At 37.1% G+C, this 20,105-nt stretch overlaps 1 protein-coding gene and 1 long non-coding RNA gene across 2 annotated transcripts in view; one reads left to right on the top strand and one right to left on the bottom strand.

Moving 5' to 3' along the window:
- The window catches only part of npr1b (natriuretic peptide receptor 1b), an 87,620-nt gene extending 74,216 nt beyond the window's left edge, over positions 1–13,404 (bottom strand). The window contains exons 1-2 of the mRNA XM_009292394.5: positions 13,169–13,404; positions 7,921–8,716 (exon numbers count right to left, since the gene is read on the bottom strand). Of these exons, the coding sequence (XP_009290669.2) occupies positions 7,921–8,680 (760 nt within the window). The 5' untranslated portion in view covers positions 8,681–8,716; positions 13,169–13,404. The remainder of the gene's footprint in view (positions 1–7,920; positions 8,717–13,168) is intronic.
- On the top strand, positions 9,795–20,105 carry LOC141378213 (uncharacterized). The gene is made up of 4 exons (XR_012392153.1): positions 9,795–9,888; positions 16,708–16,832; positions 16,969–17,024; positions 17,117–20,105. It is a non-coding gene; the product is annotated as an uncharacterized lncRNA (long non-coding RNA).

The raw sequence follows: 20,105 nt of genomic DNA, 5'->3' as shown, positions 1-20,105 counted from the left end.
GTGTGCTGGAGATTTTATCCAGCTGCAAAGCAGCAGCTAAGTGCACATCACTTCAGCAGAAAGAAAAAGGAAATGTCAGAAATGTTATCAATTTGTCTGAATTTGTTCATGAGTTTGAGTGATGTGAGTAGATATCAATATCACAAAGAAGAATGATCCAAGATCAGAATAAATGTTGGCTGTCATTGTGAAGTAATTACACATCCGACTTTGCAATCTTCAGCTCACGCTCTTTGAATGGCTTTAAATGTCCTGGAAGAGAGTTCATGTACTCTATTGTCTCCATTTGCAAGCTGGGTGAGTTTTTTATTCACACACAGCTTGAGCTTCAGACTGACTGCAGAAGGGCTGGACTTTCTTGAGGCTTTTATTGGCCAAGAGGTCATCTGACCAACATTTAAATCTTAAACAGGAGTTTGTTTAGTTCAGCTTCTTGCTCAGGGAGTGAAAATGGGAAGTTAGTGAGCTACAGTATACAGTGCATGTAGAATTAAGACATTCTAATCATATTTTAGTTCCTATAAGCACATTTGACCAATTACAAAACACACCAGTCTTAATGAATACCAATCTTTTTGTACTTTAACACTAATAAGTGAAGTCTAATTTCTACTGAGGGCTTTTTGCACCTTAAGATAATATTTGCATAATTACTTTTTTATATGTAAAACTGCCCTAAAATTCTATTTAAACAGCGGAAAGGGAAAACATTTCGAAAGGCACCTATTTTACCCCTTTTTCAAGATTTAAGATAAGATCTTTTGTGTCTCCAGAATGTGTCTGTAAAGTTTTAGCTCAAAACACCCATCAGATTTATTTATACTTTTCAGAATGTTGGAACTTTCTGCTCTAAACACAATGTAGCTGTTTTTGTTGCCTGTGCCTTTAATGCTATTCTCCCCGCCAACCGTTCTCACGTGCCTGTGAGAGTGTGCCTCAATCTCAGCCTCGTCTGCGTCAGATAAACAGCACAGTGACAGACATGAGGGAAGCAGATCTCACTTACTGTTTGTGAGAAGAACTACAGTAACTTTCCCAATGATTATTTTATGCATTTGTATATTAGAGTTAATTCAAGCCTTTCTGAGTCACACACAGGTTCTTTTTTGCACACAAATTTGACAGGAAACACGTTAATATCCACTGCTGTATGGACATCTGTTATGTTAATGTACAAAACAAACCTAATTTAAACGTCCATAAAGCGAATTGAAGTGTCTTCTTTTATAATTGTACTGACATGCGGCTGGGGTTATAAAGACGGTAAAATCACTGTAATTTATTTGAGGGCAGCTAGCTCTCTGCAACTCTCCCATGGTCGCCCACAGAAGCTAAGCAGGGCTGTACCCGGTCAGTACCTGGAAAATATGTACAGCTGGTGTGCCTTCTGGAAAACAGTTGGGAAACATTGCATTAAAGAAAGACATCTTCAGTAGAGTTTTTGTTGTGAACGTCACATTCTTTTGAATATCCAACGCTCTGTCACAGTTGTAAACACTAATTCCAGAATGGGGTTTGCCATCCCAAAGGAATGCACCACACAAACCTCTAGACAATCTTGAACAATTCAAACAATCATATGACATCTCCACTGAGCATTTCCCCATTTCATGTGCATTATGCATCAGACATACAGCTAATGAATCATGATGTCGGAGCCTGAGAATAGACATTTTCCAAACTGTCAGTTACACATATATAGATGGGTTCAAATAAAATCCATGAATTGCTCAGTTTTCCAAATGAGACAGCAATCATATGGAAAGCTCTAGCGTAGAGCAGAAATGCATTAGAGATTCCAGTCTCACAGTAGGTGGTGTGTCTCCATGTGTTTTCTGCCTGCTGGTGCTGATGATCATGTGAGGATAAATTTACAGGGTTGAGGGGAAAGAGGCGGGAGGTGAGGAAGAGCATTTCCGCTCTTCTGAGATCTCTAGAAAAGGTTACAGCTCCATAGGTAATTGCCACATGTTAATCATTCACAGAGACCCCCAAAACATTTATGTACAGAACCATTTGCTGAATCACATGTCATCAACACGTCTTTTAGGACTATATTAATGTTAAAATGTTGGAAAACATAATTAGACGAAAACTGGTTTTATGTCATGGTGGCCAACAACCAGTTACCATTTTAACAGCCATAGAAGAATTAGGCATCAGGAAATACATTTAAATATTTGCTAAATGTTGTTCTATTTTTGCTAAAACATTTAAGAATGAATTAAACTAATATTTTATAAAAGATTAACTTTAAATATTTAAAGAAAAACTAATCCTAATCTCAAGTAAGACAAAAATAGTTATTTGAAAAAGCAAATGAGCAAATTTCAGCAAATTTAAAAACTTTTTTTTACAAAAATAATTGCACTACCAAATGCATAATGTATGTGACTGTGGACCACAAAAATAGAAATACATTTTAATTTTACAATTTTTTTTAAAATTGACATGTACAGTGTACATCACCTGAAAGCTGACTAAACACACTTTCCATTGATGTATACTTTATTAAGATATATTTGGTTGAGATACAACTATATGAAATCTGGAATCTGAGGGTTAAATGGAAAAATAAAAAAATATTCAAAATCCAGAGAAAATCACCTTTAAATATGTGTAAATGAAGTGCGTAATGCACATTACTAGTTAAATATGACTTTTTTGTAATATTTACGGTAAGAAGTATACTAAATATCTTCTTGGAACATGATCTTGACTTAACCAAATACTTTATGATTTTTGTCATAAAAGAGAAACTGATACTTTAATGACACTTAATGAGAGTTGTCATAAGCATGCAAAAATTCTTATTCATATTCAAATCATGTGTCATGTCATGATAATCTAATGAGTCATGTCATGTCATGATAAATGTCTTTAACCCCCCCTTCAAATAAAGTTATCAAAATCAGTACATTGCAAAAACATTAAACCAATACATTAATCAGGGGTTTCCACAGTAAAATGAACCGCCAACTTATCCAGCATATGTTTTACACAGCGGATGCCCTTCCAGCCACATCCCAGTACTTGGAAACACCCATACAGTCTCACATTCACACACATACACCACGGCCAATTTAGCTTATTTTATTAACCTATACCACGTCTTTAGACTGTGGAGGAAACTGGAGCACCCAGAAGAAACCCACACGGGGAACACTAAAACACCACCCAGAAACACTAACTGGCCCAGCCGGGGCTCAAACCAGCAACTTTGCTGTGAGGTGACAGTGCCTACCAATGAGCCACCATGCCGCCCCTCAACCAATACATTCATTCATTCTTTTTCTTTTCGGCTTACTCTTTTTATTAATAAGGGGTTGCCACAGCAAAATGAACCACCAACTTATCCAGCAAATGTTTTACAGAGCGGATGCCCTTCCAGCCGCAAACCATTACTGGGAAACACCTATACACTCACATACACTACGGCCTATTTAGCTTATTCAATTCACCTGTACCGCATTTCTTTGGACTGTGGGGGAAACCGGAGCACCCAGAGGAAACCAACGCGGGAAACATGCAATCTCCACCCAGAAACACCAACTGACTCAGCTGGGGCTCAAACCCGCGACTTTGCTGTAAGGCGACAATGCTAACCACTAAGCCACCATGCTGTCCCTCAACAAATACAATAGAATATTTATTTAATGCAAACTGGTTGTTCAGTTTTGGTTCTTGACTTGAATTTAAATCTCTTTCTGAAACACACTCAGAACTGAACAAACACCTTTGCAGTTGCCCAAGCTTTTATCTTCCAAAGAGTAAATAGAGTAAATAAAGATATTTACATTTTACTGGTGTATGATGAGCAGAATGTTTGATATAGTGAAGCTGATTGTATTTTTCACTTTATGAATGATTAAAAAAAGTTTATTGGCGATTCAATCTCCTTAAATGGATGCATTTGCAGAATTTTGTGACTTTAAAGGTTTTTTGTCACACACACAGCCCCTACCTGAGAGATGATCTGTTGCTCCATTCGTCTGACTTCTTATTTGTTAGTAAAACCATCTCTCTAATTGTTGACTCAACAAAACATCAAGTGACTAATGATGAACTTTTAAATCTACCAGAATGAGTACAAACTGTTTTTGCAGGAAATGCCAAGAGATCAGATAGTGTGGGCTAAAATTTCTTACACGCTCACAGGGGGTCAAGACCCCTGTTAATAAATGTCGCTTGGTTGACATCAGTTGACAAAAAAAGGTTTAAAGTACATTTTCTACATAAAAAACAAATAAGTTTCCTGATCTTCCCTTCTTGAAAACAACAACAACAAAAAAACGTTGTAATCTGATCTGATGTTGAAGAAAACTGAAGGATATTTGACTGATATCTGATGCAATACATCACTGATTTCATAAAACTGACATACTGAGCACTGTCGCTCTTCTGCTCTAGCAAATGGTTGACCGCTGTTAAAGTCATTTAAAGAATGACTGTTTTAAATATTCGCTTACACACACAGCATTGTGGGTTTACAAAAACCAAACAAACATAATTCTGTTGCACTACTATACTTGATTTTGGTTTTATTGTAAAAAAAAAAAAACTCAACAAGAAAATGTGGTAAATGAGAATCTGAAGTATTTTATGGAATACTTAAAAAATAAAGATGATTTTGTATTCAAAAATGTTTCATTTTGAATATGTTTTTAAATAAATTGCTCTTACACTTCAAAAAAAGTGTGTCTTAACCAGCAACATTTTTTCCTAGTGATGGGTTACAGCTAAAAGGGGTATCCGCTGCATAAAAACATATACTGGATAAGTTGGTGGTTCATTCCGCTGTGGCAACCCCAGATTAATAAAGGGGCTAAGCCAAAAAGAAAATGAAAGAAAGGGTTAAGATGCAAGAAATAAGTATATTGTTTCCAGAGAAGAAGAAGAAAAAAATTATACTACATATAGTAACGTCATTTCAATTATTTAATGATGGTGGAGGAAAGCAATCACAAATTAGCAATATAGTTAAATATTTCCTGCTGTCATCCATTTCTCTATCTCTCTCCTTCTTTCATTCTCAGTCATGTTCTCTGTCTGATATTATCGTATATGCTGTATGATTAAGCACATTTAAGCAGCATTTTGTCTGAATCAATTTACATCTGAATCATGTAACAATTCAAGCTTGTGGGACATAATACGCTTTAACAGACATGTACAAAATCACTCAAAAGGTCTTTTTTTTCAACTAGATACAGATTTTCAATATTAAAGAATCCATATAGAAATAAAATTACTAAACACAAATAAGAGATTTCAAAGTTGTAATCGAAGGTTAGGTCAAGTGAACAAATACATTTTGTGTCCAGCTTTAGGTATTTAGGCTTTTTACTCGATCAGGAGCTTTCCTTCAAAGAACACATAGCAAATTTAAAAATTGAGATTCAAGCTTGGATTTTACTATCAAAATGCCTCCTGCTTTTCTCTTAAAGCTCGTAAACATTCGGTGTCTTCAAAACTTTTATCACTGAATGATTATAGTGATGTTTTATATACAACCAAATGTCTTCAGCCTTTAAGTGAAGTTTATTCATAAACTAATTTCGAGAGGATCACGTGCTTATGATTTATCAAGGCCAGTCTCTCATTTGCTAATCACTATCTTCCAATCATACTGTATGAGCCCTAAGCTACTATAAATAGCCTCAGTTTTCAGTTCACTTTATCTTCGTTTGGAAGAAACCCCCCTCCTCCCCTATTCTCCTCCTTTACCTGTGATTGGGTGGCACGGCGGCCCAGTGGTTAGAACTGTGAGCCACACAGCAAGAACACTGCCGGCCCTGGTTCCACAGGACCGGTGGGTGTTTCTGTGAGGAGTTTGTATGTCCTCCCCGTGTCCGCGTGGGTTTTCCCCGGGTTCTCCGGTTTCCTCCCACCATCCAAAGACATTCAACATGCATAACAATCAAGCTTGTCTAATCCCTTGCGTTCCCCCTAGCTACAGCGGCAGGGGAGTTCTGAGATCCACCGAGCTCAGGCTCCCCTCTTGCTCTGCCAACGGGAGGAAGCCCCGGGCTCGAGGAGCCCTTGAGCTCGGGGCTCTCTCCCGGGACAGCATGCCAAACAAACTTTTGTAAATCATCAGCTAAGTGTGAACTCTTGAAGCTCTGTTTATCACAGCACTCTGAGGTTTGTAATAGGCTGTCAGAGACTAACTCATTATTGCGAACTGTCTGTTAAATCTGAGTAGCCTTCTCTGAATGTAAGACGGCAAACCCACTGGATGACTCTGGTCTACAAGACTCTTCTGGGTCTGGTGCCTTTTACCTAAGTTCCCTTCTTCATAAGTCCAAAAGCCAGTATGCCCTATGTTCAAGTGAATCTCATCAATTGACTGTTCCCTGGGTTCGAACTAAAATGGGGAGGCGAGCCTTTAGTCATGCCGCCCCCTTATCCTGGAATACTCTTCAGTCTGAACTATCAATGTCTAAAGCAATGTCTTAGCATCCCAAACGAACAACAACAGTCCATTTCTCAATGTGTGTGTTTTTAACATATTGTAATGTGGTATAGCTGATTAACTAAATTGTATTTTTTATATTATCTTAATTTTGTATTATTATTATTTTTCCAGAAGTCGTGTGTTGCGGACCTCTTGGCTAGGTCACCCTTGTAAATAAGATCTTGATCTCAATGTTTTTTTTCGTTTTCTGGTTAAATAAAGAAACATATGTATATATAAGTTTGGACAAACCCAACCATTGTGTTAAAAAGTGCAATGTCTTCAGTCTTTAAACTTTTTTTATCATAGCCTCTGAGGTTTGTTTCAGGCTAACTCATCATTGTGAACTGTTTGTGAGTCTTTTCAGAGGTCACTGAAAACACACTTATTTTCTTTAACTTTTAATCATGTGATGTGAATTTATGTTTTTTGGTTTTATGTATATTTTACATGCGTTTTATGTGTTTTAGGTAAAGTACTTTGGTAATCATTGTGATTTGTGAAAGTGATATAGAAATAAAGTGAGTTGAGTTGAAAGTGAGTATGCAAAAACTGAGTGGCTTTCTTTGAATGTGAGACGGTACACCCACTGGATGACTCTGGTCTACAAGGCTCTTCTGGGTCTGGCACCTTTATACCCATGTTCTTTTCTTTATAATATCGTATAATTTGTCTGTTCCCTGGGTTTAAACTGAAATAGGGAAGCGAGTCTTTAGTCATGCTACCCCTAATCCTGGAATACTCTTCAGTCTGAACCCAATCAAACCATTTCGCTCTATCCTTTAAAACAAACAACAACCATTTTTCAATGTTTGTGTTTTTACCATATTGCAATGTAGTATAACTAAACTGTAATAAACTAAACTTAACAACTAAACTGTATTTATATTATGTTTATTTTTTATTTATCAATTTTTTTTCCATAAGTCATGTTTTTGCAGACCTCTCGGCCAGGTCACCCTTGTAAATGAGATCTTGATATCAATAGGTTTTTAATCTGTTTATTTTAACCCAACTATTGTTTGTCCATATTTGATCCACTGTTGGGTTATGACAACCCAACATTTTTTTGAGTGTACTGAACATACTATGTTAAGCCCTAATGAATGTTCATTAAAATGTCCATTTTTGTTTTCTGCAGAAAAAAGGCATTTTGGAATCTGAGTTGCCCTAGCTTTAGTATGACTCGAACTGTTCTCTTGAAATTCAGTATTGTAGCTTTCTCTACAATGGGCTCCTTATGATAAAGGTCTTTTCCTCATTTGGAATCTACAAGTTTGACCTCTAACCCCAGGTTCATATATAGTAGCCAGTTGGTATAGAAACGGCACGTAAAACAATGCTGAGCAGGTTTTAAAACAACCTTATCAAGAACATCTCAGAAGCTCTGGACACGTATTAACCTAAAAACGGGACAATGATATGCAGACTGTTCCAAGAAAGAAGATTAACAAGCTACTCACCTCGTCCATCACCCTGGATTTTGTGCAGGAGCTCTGAATAGTTAACAGGTCCTTTGTTCTCCTCGAACACAAGATCCATGGTTGTGATATTTTCCTCATGCATTTCTGTGTAAAGACCCTCCAGGGCAAAATAGCAGGCTCGTTCTCCCATTTTGGTGTCACTGAACATCAACAGGGAGTGTTGGTTCCAACCGAAATGTCTGTAGAGGTGAAGGGCGTACTCGCCCAGCTTCTTGTGCGTAGGGCCTGTGTTAGTGATGGAGGTGTAAATCTCCATTTGCAAGAAAGCTACAGCAGGGGCCCCAGCTGTGATCATGGGGAGGCCCCAATGAGCAGTGAACAGCCCAACAGGGGATGAGGTGTAATCACAGCCAGGCCCTATAAAGGCCCATGGGTTGTGTTCAAACTTCAGATCTACAGCCATGAGGGGGGCCATGGACTCGGAGCAGATACCATCCCTGTCCTCGCTGTTTGCAAAAACATGGCGGACACGGTGCCGGGGCAGCAGATTGGGGTTGGCATTGACACGAGCAATGGCACGGTCCAGTGCTGGGCCCACACGGGGCCATGCCCAGGGATAGGATGTATTGTGTTGAGGGAGTATGACAGCCAGCACAATGTCATTGGAGTGGTTGTGCGCCCCTTTGTGGGAACCTTGGTGTTTGCTGATCTTGGTCCAGGTAGAAAGAGTCCCACAACACAGCAAGAGCAAAGGCAGCAGAAAGAATCTGCTTTCACTGAAGCAGAGCAACAGACTCATATCACTGCAGCTCACACTTCCAACTGATCAGGAACACTACACACACATACACGCACAGGTTAATCACATGAGAATCCAAAACAACTTTTTTCGACAGTATCTTCTCCTTAGTGTCAGTATATTGTGCATGTTCATGAGCACTGTGCAGTAATGTGACCCCCTTGGATGCCTGATTTTTTTTTTTAAAACAAACGACAGAAGAATCCTAGGTAATACAGTAGATCAGCAAGCAACTGAGAGCTACACGCACAGCATTATGAACCCAAGAATATTCTGACACTGAGGAGAAGAAACAAATTCATGTTTTATGTACACACAAAAGTATTCTTACAGCTTGATAATATTCTGATTAAACCACTGAAGACATATGGTCTGTTTTGAGGACATTTTTGACACCTTTCTGGGAAGTCTAAAACCTTGCTGTTTATGGAGGATGAGGGAGCTCTTAAATTTGGTCTAAATTATCTTAATTTCTGATCTAAAGATGAATGGACTCAGAGATTTGAGTTTGCATAAGTGTAGTTAGGAACATAATACTTATTTTGTGGTGAACTAACACTTTTAAGGGACATTTCAAAACTGAAAATATGATGTTGAATTGCTTTTCTGCAATCACAATACACAATATAGCTGATTGTTTTCTTCAGCCGAACATTAGAGAGGATTTTTAGCTTGGTGCTTCATAAAATGCAAGTGAAGATATATAGTGGCATTTCCAAAGTCAAAAACATATAGAGGCAAAACAAAATAAAAACCCATGGCTCCTGATGATACAATGAAGTTTTATAGAGCGAAACGATTGGTTTGTACAATAAAAACTAAACACAACTTACTACATTATGACCTTTAATCCACAGCCTCTGCAAAACAGTCCTGAACGAGACTTAAAATGAGGTCAGATATAACTGTGGTAGGTTAAAATTGTTTAAAAAGAATAAGACAAGCAATTATAATAGTGAATAAATAAGGCGCATTTACAAAAAACACAATGAACATCTCAATAAAACCGAAGTAAACTTTAGCTGTTAAAATAGCTTGTCTAAAACATACCCTAAAACAGTTTTTAATAGTCCTAGTGTGCTGCAAGTCCAAGTGTGTATAAGTTCACCGGTGCATATACAAAGTTCAGTGATAAGCTAGAGATAAATCCAGTGTAACGTAATGGAAGTTCTTGGAGGGAAAGTCCTTAAAAGTAACTCCTCAGTCAGGTATGGTGGTCAACCTTTGAGTTGTGATGTTTGGGTGTTTGTGTGACATGCTGCTTAATTTATACTGCACACTGCACGCATGGCAGGTAGACCATCCATAAAATCTGTAAATCTAAAATATATTCAACAGGTAAACATGCCATATGTGACAGTGTTATACCTGGATTCATTTTGTTTTGCCTGTATATGTATTTTTTACATTTGCGACCATCGACTTCCATTTTATGTATGACCAAGAGAAATGGCTAAAAGATATAAATCATTTTTAACGTTTCAGCGAAGAATGACAATTAACCTACTGTATGTGCATATTATGTCCTGAGGATGAATAAATACCAACAAAGTTTATTTTTTGAGTCACTTAGGCTTTTAAATGGTGCTGCATGATATCTTTATTTCTTATCTTTTTATTTCTTTCCATTAATTTCTTTTCATGCTGTAGCATATTTTGAAAAATGAAATAATATTATTCCAGCTATAAATAATATAATAATAATAAAAATAATAATAACAAATAACTCATTTGTTTTATAGGGCGTATTATTCTAAAATACTGAAAACCTAAAAAAGAAAGTGGTTTATTTTTCTGATATTTGGGTCAGAAAGGCTGTAGCCTACTTACAAATGAACTAATCTTATTTTACTTCCAAGAAAAGCAATGTTCTGTTACCTGCTTTAACATTTCCTCCCGAAATTGCTAGTAGTAACACTGAATTTTTTTTTTTTTAATACATAAAAACATCAGCGGCTAAAGAATAATTTAATTTACTGTCAAGCTAAGGTGATTGGCACATAAAATCTGATTGCAGAACTGAGCTGTGATGTGCCAAGATGACAAATATAACATAATGTACATTTGGGGGGTACTTTTGCACCAGGCAAGCAACTGCCTCTGACTGAGCCTGTTTTTTTCTCTCTCCTTTTCACTCCAGCGGTTTTGAAGTTCTTGCCCTGCCAATCTGGGGTCTGCAGAGCTGCCCTACAGTTGATTTACATCCTATAACACTGACATCTATATTGAACTGAAAAGACTCAAAATCAAAATTTTGCACATAATATTGCTAATAAACAGTACCATAAAGCTGCTTTAGGGCTGCTAGATATTGATTCTGCAATATATAATGTGATAGGAAAACAATTTCACTAGATGACTTCAATATCTCTATTTGGGAAAAATTTTTTATCATTTTAGATTGATTGGGATGATTCGGTAGGGGAGTGCATATTAGTGAAATATATGAAACGATCTACAATCATAGATAAATTCAACAATGAAAAATATACTAATTAAATAAACAGTGTTTTATTCCAATGAGTCAATCTGTATTCAGGTATACAGTAATTGAATGATCCAATGTAAAAAAATAAAATAAAAAATACTGCGTAGTCTTTATTTGATAAACAATTCAATAAAACTAATCGTTTCTTAATTTGGAAAGTTACAAAAAAAAAACAGTACAGTTTCTTAGCCCTGAACGTTTTTAAAACCCTCACACAGTCACAGGCCTCAAAAAACACTAGCGAAATTCCAGACTTAATATTGCGTATACTCACGATATGACTATTGCGAGTGATTGTGATATTGATGCTAAAACAATATATTGATCAGCCCTAAGCAGCTTTGATTCAATCTTTATCATATAGTGCTATAGAAATAAAGACCACAATTTGAGCCACATTGAAATGTTAAAAGATAAACGGTAACATTTTGGTTAGATTTAAATCTATTGACAAATATTTTATCAATGTATTAATCTGGGTAAACATAAATTAAATGTTTCTCAGAAAAAAATGGTACAATGTTGTACCAAAGAAGGTACAATCCCTTGTCACTGGGGCAGTACCTTTACATGGAACAGAATTGTACCTTAAGACAAAGAAACAAATTTGTACCACTGCAGTTTGCACCTTTAAGGACATGATTTGCACCATGGGGAAACCAAAAAGTACATTTGACCTGCAGATACAATATGGTACCATCATCAAAGGTAGAAATCTGATCCAGAAAGGGACCACTACAGTAACAAGACACTGTGTTCCTTAAGCGTCAAAAATGCTTACCAAACATTAATTAAATGCCTTAAACGTTTAGTTTACAATACCTAGTTTTGGTTTACAAGTTGTTTGTATTATTCTATTATAGAACTTAATAATGAATGCTTATAAGTTTCTTTAAACAAATACTTTTAAATGAGGATTCATGTTTAAATAAGGAAATAACTCATAAAATCACTTTGTCTTTCCAGTAATATTTATTTTCATAGATATTGTAATAAAGAAGGAGTTTTCCAATACTTATGTACCTTTTTTATGAGAACAATTGTGATAAAAATATACAGAACAGTATGATAAGAGGTATTTTCTGTACCATATAAGGTACAGTTTTTATAAAGGTACAAAACTGTTCCTTAATGAACATTATTTGTAACACTTTGCACCTTTTTTCTGAGAGTGCATGCTGCATTAAGAAATGAATACATCCTGCAAAGTCACTGCTACTGTTTAGTTCATTATAACTTATGTATAAACTAATGTAAAGATTTCAAACTGGATCTTATTGTAAAGTCTACAAGCAACATTAACTCATACTGGGGTAAATGTATTTAACAGTGTCCTTGTAACAGTGTAATTACACATTTAATTACTGAGTAATAGTAATTAACATGCACTTGCTGCAGGGTAAAGATTAGGGTTATTGGAAGTAGTTATGTATAATGCGTTTATTGCTATAATATGTACATGTAACGTTTAACAAAAGCAGCTTTAACAAAGTGTTGGCAATAAAACTTAATTATTCTGTGCTACTTTTATTATCATATAACTGAAGCAAATGGAGCAGCTAAAAAACATAATAAACTCCAAATCTGAAAGCTTCCTGAAGCTAAACACATACATCATGCCCTTTTTTATGGAGAGAACATCTTAAAATCATTTACCATTAAAAGTGAATTGTTCTCAAAGGGTAAAAACAGTATTGTGAATAAAATAATAATAATATAATAATATAATATAATAATATAAAGTATTCAGAAGAGTTTTGAATGTCTGTTGGGCATAGTCAAGTTTTGAATGCAACACAATTTTCATCAATCAATTGTTAAAACTAAATTAATCATTAAAAAAACAACAGAAAACTAAGATAAAATACAATACAAGCCTTGTCCAGTGAAGTAAAGGCATAATATGCAATCACAAATCATTTAATGGGAAAATCTGTCAACTAAACTTTCAAACCCAACAGAATTCCAAGCATGCAGAACAGAAAAGATAAATGAAATACCTCTTATACATGATGTCTTCAGGTCTGCTCAACATGAGTTGGTACAATCCTGTGACAAGTCCACTCAGCACAGCACAAAACACATCTCTGCCTCTGTGAAACTCATCCCTGCAGGCTGACTGTGTGTCATTCAGAGTGCCAAGAGCAGCCGTGAATTTCTCAAATCACATTACCTCACAGAAAGCTCCACCTCATCTCTGTGTCGAGCTGCATTCCCTGCCATGCTCCAAGGTTCTGAGGGTATTAGTGCCTCAGCAGTTACTGCTGTCAGGAAGAGAGAGGGAGAAAGAGAGAGAGAGAGAGTAAGAGAGAGAGAGAGAGAGAGAGAGTGTGTGTGTGTGAAAGACAGAGAGAGAGAGAGAGATGTTTTAATGTATCTTCTATTCTGTGATCCAGCAAGCTAAAGCTTGACCCTTTACCAAAGAAGTACTTCCAAATGTTTCCAGCAATGAAAGAAAAAAGCCTAAACACTCCACTATTTTTAGTTAAAAAAAAAACTCAATGGCATCAAAATCCATTAGCTTCTACTGTGCATTGAGTACTCATACATGCACATAACCCATAAGAAACAGAAAGTCAAGGTCGCACTAGTTAGCATGACCCTGTTATCTGCAATACTGCTGATTGCAAAATGCAGACAAAAACTCGTTTTCTATTCAAAAGTAAACCAAACAAGTGTATCAGAGGCCAGCTAGTATACGCTGTGCGAGTAAACCTCACTCTTCAGGACGTGAACCAGCAGTTTGAAGATTCTTGTCCTTGTTTGCATGTCCGCCTTCCATGTAGGTTTGCCTCCCATTCAGAATGGATGAATAGAACTGGGAAGGTTACACTGGTGCCATGACCCACAGTAGTAAGAGTTGCACGAATAATCCTCATTACCCTGGTCTCAAGAGGCAAACTAGTGACCAACACTAGAGCCTGTGTGCTTAATTTACTTAGGCTACAACTGGCAGTTTGAATCCCATTCAGAATGGGTGAGAAGGACAGGTGGAGTTCCACTGGGGCCATGACCCGGATGGGAGTTTAGAGGGAAGGCTGTAATGGAAATGGGGAAGAAGGATCTGTGTTAGTAATTTACCAGCATGGAAGGAAAGTAAGAGGATAAACAGTGGACAGGTAAATAGCTTGATAGGGCATCCAACAATGATGCCCAGAGACTCAGAGTGGGGGCACCATGTCTGTAATATTTTGGTAGAGTGACTGGACCCCCCGAGAGGTTTATAGGATTGGTAATAGGAAGTGAGGAAATAGAGGGAGTGATGATGGGTTCGAGAGAACAAGAAGAACAATGCTAGAGGGCTGGTCTGCCTTAAATAAGTTCAGCAGTTCAGTTAGCCGGCCCTGGCCCGGTTGGAAGAGGCGTGCCAGAGTGCAGTACGCTTGTAGTGTGAAAGCATGCCTGAGCCCGAAACTGAAGATGCAATGTCTCTACTAGGGGACTGTTTCATGTGGATTTATTAATCATCCTTGCTGTTCAATGAACGCAAACTGCTGTAGTTTATTAAAGACACAAACCCCTCGGTACACATCAGCTGCATCTTCAGCAAACCTCCTAATACCTGCAGCTTGAGATAATTTATGAGCATCAAAAATGGTGGATCTGTTCAGCAAAGTGTCTGACTGCATGTCACTGCATCCCAAACGACTAAAAATAATACAAAGTGATATAACTAAAGCAATCAACACTGTACTGAGCGAGAGTGATCATCGATGTAAGCGTGCTCAGGTCCGGTAGGTACAAATGGAATGTGAGTGCAGGCAAAGAGGGTGAGGGGATGGGGGACAATCGCGCTTTGGCATGGTTCAAGGCAACTGTACCTAATTTGAGTGCACCCAAAGTGACACGTGGTTTCGCCGCTGAATCTTTGTTAACAAGATAACTCCATTTCTTACTAGACTGGCCTCAAGAGTCTCCCTAGTGACTAGCGAAGTTAAGTAACCTTGTTAGGCCATGTCCACACATACAAGGGTATTTTTATGAAAGGGCTTTTCCCTGTTTTCATTTTATAATTCATTTGTTTTATAGTTTCATTTTATATTCACATGAAAACCAAAATAGCACTGTGAGGCTCATAAGGACTCATAAGGCCTACAACTATTTTACGATTTGTCAGTTTAGTGGCTAATTCATACTAAAATGTACGAATGTACGTTTGTTGCAAAATGTGTGGAATTTTGCATCTACCACGTTTGGTGGGGACCCAGCCGTGTTGGCCAATCAGTAAGAAGAAAAAAAAAAAGCACACACGCTGACATCATCTGGCGAAAACTCTGGTTATAGTGTCCACATGACCACACTGTACCCTGAGTGTCTGAAAATTAATCATCTTTATTTCTATAGCGCATTTACAATGCAGATAGAAGTTCTAGTACATTGAAATTGAAACTGTGTCAGTCCAGTTTTTAGAGTTGAAGTTCAGTTCAGTTCAGTGTGGTTTAATTTCACTGCTGAAAGTCAAAACACTGAAGAGCAACTCCATCAGTTTGTGCAGCTCCACAAGTCCCAAACCAAGCAAGCCAGTGGCAATATTCACCCTCTCTGGAGTTTTCAGAAAGTATCGGTTTGAGGCACCTGACGCTGTGTTTTTCATAGAAAAAATTGCAGTTTTGAAAATACATGTTCATGTGGACAGGATCTTAGTTCATATCCTTTTCACGTGGCAGAATTAAATCAGTCCATATTTGTTCAACTTATGTTTATTTCATAGTGCTTTTACAATGTAGACTGTGTCAAAGCAGCTTAAAATAGAAGTACTAGTAAACTGAAACTGTCAATCTAGTTTTCAGATTTGAAGTTTGGTTTAGTTCAGTTCAGTGTTATTTAAATTTTACAGCTGAAAGTCCAATCACTAAAGAGCAAATCGATTGATGCGCAGCTCCACAAGTCCCAACCAAGCAAGCCAGTGGCGAGGAACGAACTTCACCAATGGACAAAGTGAAGGAAAAAAAACCTTGAGAGAAACCAGACTCTGTTGGGCAAGACCATTTCTCTGGCTTGCTCTGGCCATTTGTTGCAAAAACTCGATTTTCGATTCTAAATTGATTTTCGATTCTAAATCCACATACGTTTCTGATATATTTGCAAATTTTTCTCTGTTCGTTTAATCATAATAAGTGTAGTAATCAAAACATCAAACATGATAAAGTAAAATTGTGAAGTATGGTTTACATGAAATTGGTTTTCGGCTTCCCATCCAAATTCACATTATGAGTGGGAAGTGAGAGCAGCTATTGCTTCCAGTGCCCAGGGAGCAATTATCGGATACGTGCCTTGCTCAAGAGCACCTCAGTTGGGTCCCGAAGACAAGAGAGAGTGTGGTTCTTTCATACTCCCCACTTTCATTTCCTGCTGGGACTGGCAATCGAGTCTGTAACCTATAAACACTAGGCCACAACTGCCTGTACATGCCCTAAAGTGTAGAGTACAAACCCCACCTGGAAGTAAAGCTAATATTTAATTAATTTGGCATCTAATTATAGTACTGTAGTGGATATACTTTTAATTAAATATAATTCTTGTGTGTCCTAATAAACAGGGCCAACATTTGGCAGAAAGCTCATGACAGGATGCCTGTCAGCAAATAGGATATGAGATGGTGAGGAAAGAGTGGGCCGACTTTTGAGCACCATCCAACAACCATGCCATGAAGTGTGATGTCATGTAAGTGTGTATGCGTGTTTAACAAATAGGCTACAGTGGAGTATGTAAGCCGCTTTAACAACTACTCTGTAGTCTCTACTTTCAAAACAACTTACATTAATTGTTTCTATCTATTTATATGTCCTGTCAATTAAAGGATTTTGCATCAAAAAGGTTTCTTTTACATCTGTGTCGATATTACTACTACAAAAGGTGATCATTCTGTTCAAAAACATCATATTTTCACATCAGCAGTTTAAACAGTAACCAATTAGTTCAATGTTCTTCTGTTTTCACAATCACAGATCCAAACAGCTGAAAAGATGTGGCCACACATAAGTAACATGGTTAAATATACACTCAAGACACCACTTGAGCAGCTAGTGGAGCAGGAATTGATGGACATAGGGGACAACCTTGTCAGATACTGTGCCTCCAGCTTCACATGCCAGCTATGTCACCTTGGCATCGGTAGCGCTTTATGAGCTTGGAATAAACTCTAGATTCCTGGCACACTAAAAAAAAAAAAAAAAAAAACACACATACACACTTTTATAATAAAATAAATTAAGAACTGTCAATCTGACTTTTATCACTCCAGGCAAAGGCATCATAATGTTTTGGCAGAGGGTAGATGCCTTAGGACAAACTCTGAGGAATTGTTGCCACATGCCAGTGAGGAAGGTGACCATTATAAAGCAGAAAAAGTATCTTCACTGACCTTATATTCAGTTTTTAAAAGAGATCCCATTTCTTCAGACAGCCAAAAAGCAAGTATGGATCTTCACTTCAATTAATTGACTAGACATTTTTAGATATGAACAATATTGTGAATATTGCACTTCAAATCAACACAACCAGAAGATACACAACATGAACCATAAATGACAGAAACTATATTTTAAACAACATTAACAAATTGATTCAGCGTCAATGGAAAACAATGACTTTCAGAACCGACAATGCATCAGAAAGGTCAGTGTCTTTATAGACATTGGTGCACACTTGACTTGTCTACATTTCGGACACTGACTTTCAGTTTCAATGAATAGTCTGCCTTCCTCATTTAGTTTGGTAAAACGTTCCCCACCCTTATTACAAAGTTAACACCTACAAAAACATACATCAATTTGGAACAACTAACTATTGGTTTTACATAATGCTTAGTACAAATGATTGCATTGAATTAAAGAATACAAAAAATGTAACAAACAGTTAAAGCTTGCCCTGTGTTTATGCAAAGCATCAGATTGTGTTTGATTTTGGGGCTCAAACATTTGAATGCTGCCTGTAGTTGTTGTGCTTAGAAGTCTGTCATAACCTGAGTGGTTCTCCTGTTACTAGAGGCAATGTTGAAGTGCTCTTTCATTACTGAAGTGATTTCTTGCAGGACTTGTGCAGCCAGCAACCATCACACTTCTTCAATTCTTTCAAACACATCCTGGAATCCACTGCTGCCATCATCTCTGACTGAAACTGAGATTTACCAAAAATCCCATTCCTCATTTTAGGTAGAGTTTTAGGGGATTGACAGACAAATCATTTGCTTTAGATTAACAAATGAAAGTGAATACTGTCAACATTCTTTGATTGTCTGAGATCATCTTGGACAATCATACTATTGGAACTTGAGGGAGAGTAGATGACTCAGTAGTGAGTAGATGTTCTTGTTAACTTCAGTGTCCATCATAAATTAAGATACATGTTGACTGCTTACCCAGCAAGCAATTCTTTTAGTTAACAAAGTCTTATAATAGGCTATTTATCAAATAGACAAGAATAAAGTAACTTCAATGCTCCATTCAGCAATGAAGATTGAATTTCATCTGAAAAGTTAAGGTAATAGTATTCAACTTTTACAGCTGTAATTGTACAATGTACAAGTTCACTTGTTAGCAAATACTTAGGTTTGTTTTTCTATCTTAGAGAAATCATTACAAAAGATTTCCATTGTTAGTGATACTGTCTACTACAGCCTAACTTACCCATAACCATAAACCCCTCACATAAGCGCAAATCATTAGTTACTAATAAAACATGCTTGGACACACACACACACACACACATTACAGACTGCCACTAAAGCTAACGGCAGTTGAAGATAGTGACAGACATGACTCACTGTTGCAGTGTAATCTATAATGACCACTTGGTGAACAGTCTAATCCCTCCAGTAAAATTGCCCGTGTTCATATCGTCAGTTGAATACCAATTTTAACTATTAATTAACTTAAGGAAACTTATCCAACTTAATGTTGTCTCATCACGTGAATATATTGGAGTAAATGGCTTCTCACAGATGAAATGTAAGACAGGACTTGGTTTACTTTGATTAAGAGTTATGATGAGCATGGATAAATGAACTCATATATTATTAATATTTCAATCTCTTTGTCTGCTTTTATTTCATGGTGATTTTAAAAATGTATTTCTAAATGATTATTACAGGTGCTGACAGTTCACACCTCTGCATTAATTTAATGTTAACAAATGTCATTTTATAGTCATCCATCTTTACTAGTCAAATGCTTTAGAGTAACAATTTTTGCTCTTGTTTCAGAAAGACAGACTTTACTACGTTAGCATGAACAACAGGGCTGAAAGTGGTGGAGAATATGGCCACAGTGGGGAGTATACAAAGGTTTAAACGCTTCCATGAGCTGATATCCCCTCACTGTCACTTGCTGAAGAGCTACACGGACCCTTACGAGAGACAGGTCAGAGCATTTTCCAGCTGCCCAGCAAGATGTGCCCTTGGGTCACAATAAGCTCTATCTGCTCTCCACACATTTTAAGTTCAACCTCTACTAACCTTTTTTCAGTGGTGGTTGTGTGTAAAGCTCTTGTGTCTCCTTGGTTTCTGCAAGCTGATGGTATGTGTGTGTTTGTGTGTCTCTAATGTGCGATTCCTTTTTGAGCTTTCAGACACCACTGTGCTCCAGCACGCATCTGACATTTATAGTCAAAGCCATGGAATGTCTAAATAACAGCCTTATGCAATGTGGAATGATATACATGTCACTAATCTCAATGTCAATTACAGGTAATTCTAAAGGACCTCCAGTGCTGTTAGATGCTTTTCTTCTCTTTTCCTGTTGTATCACTTTCACATTGAAAAAGTATAGAAGTAATGGATTAAAAGCATAGCAATTAAATTCTGGCTGTAAAACACATACTTCAGTAGGTTCAATGACGTTTTTGGAAACATTGAGCATTTGCTTTTGCTAAAACATCATAGCAGGAATACACTGGAATGATGATTCTGGTCGGTAGCTGTAATTATTTTCATGTTAT

Source organism: Danio rerio, chromosome 16, assembly GCF_049306965.1.
Source record: "Danio rerio strain Tuebingen ecotype United States chromosome 16, GRCz12tu, whole genome shotgun sequence".
Taxonomy (NCBI): Eukaryota; Metazoa; Chordata; class Actinopteri; order Cypriniformes; family Danionidae; genus Danio; species Danio rerio.
This window is presented reverse-complemented; position numbering and strand designations above follow the sequence as displayed.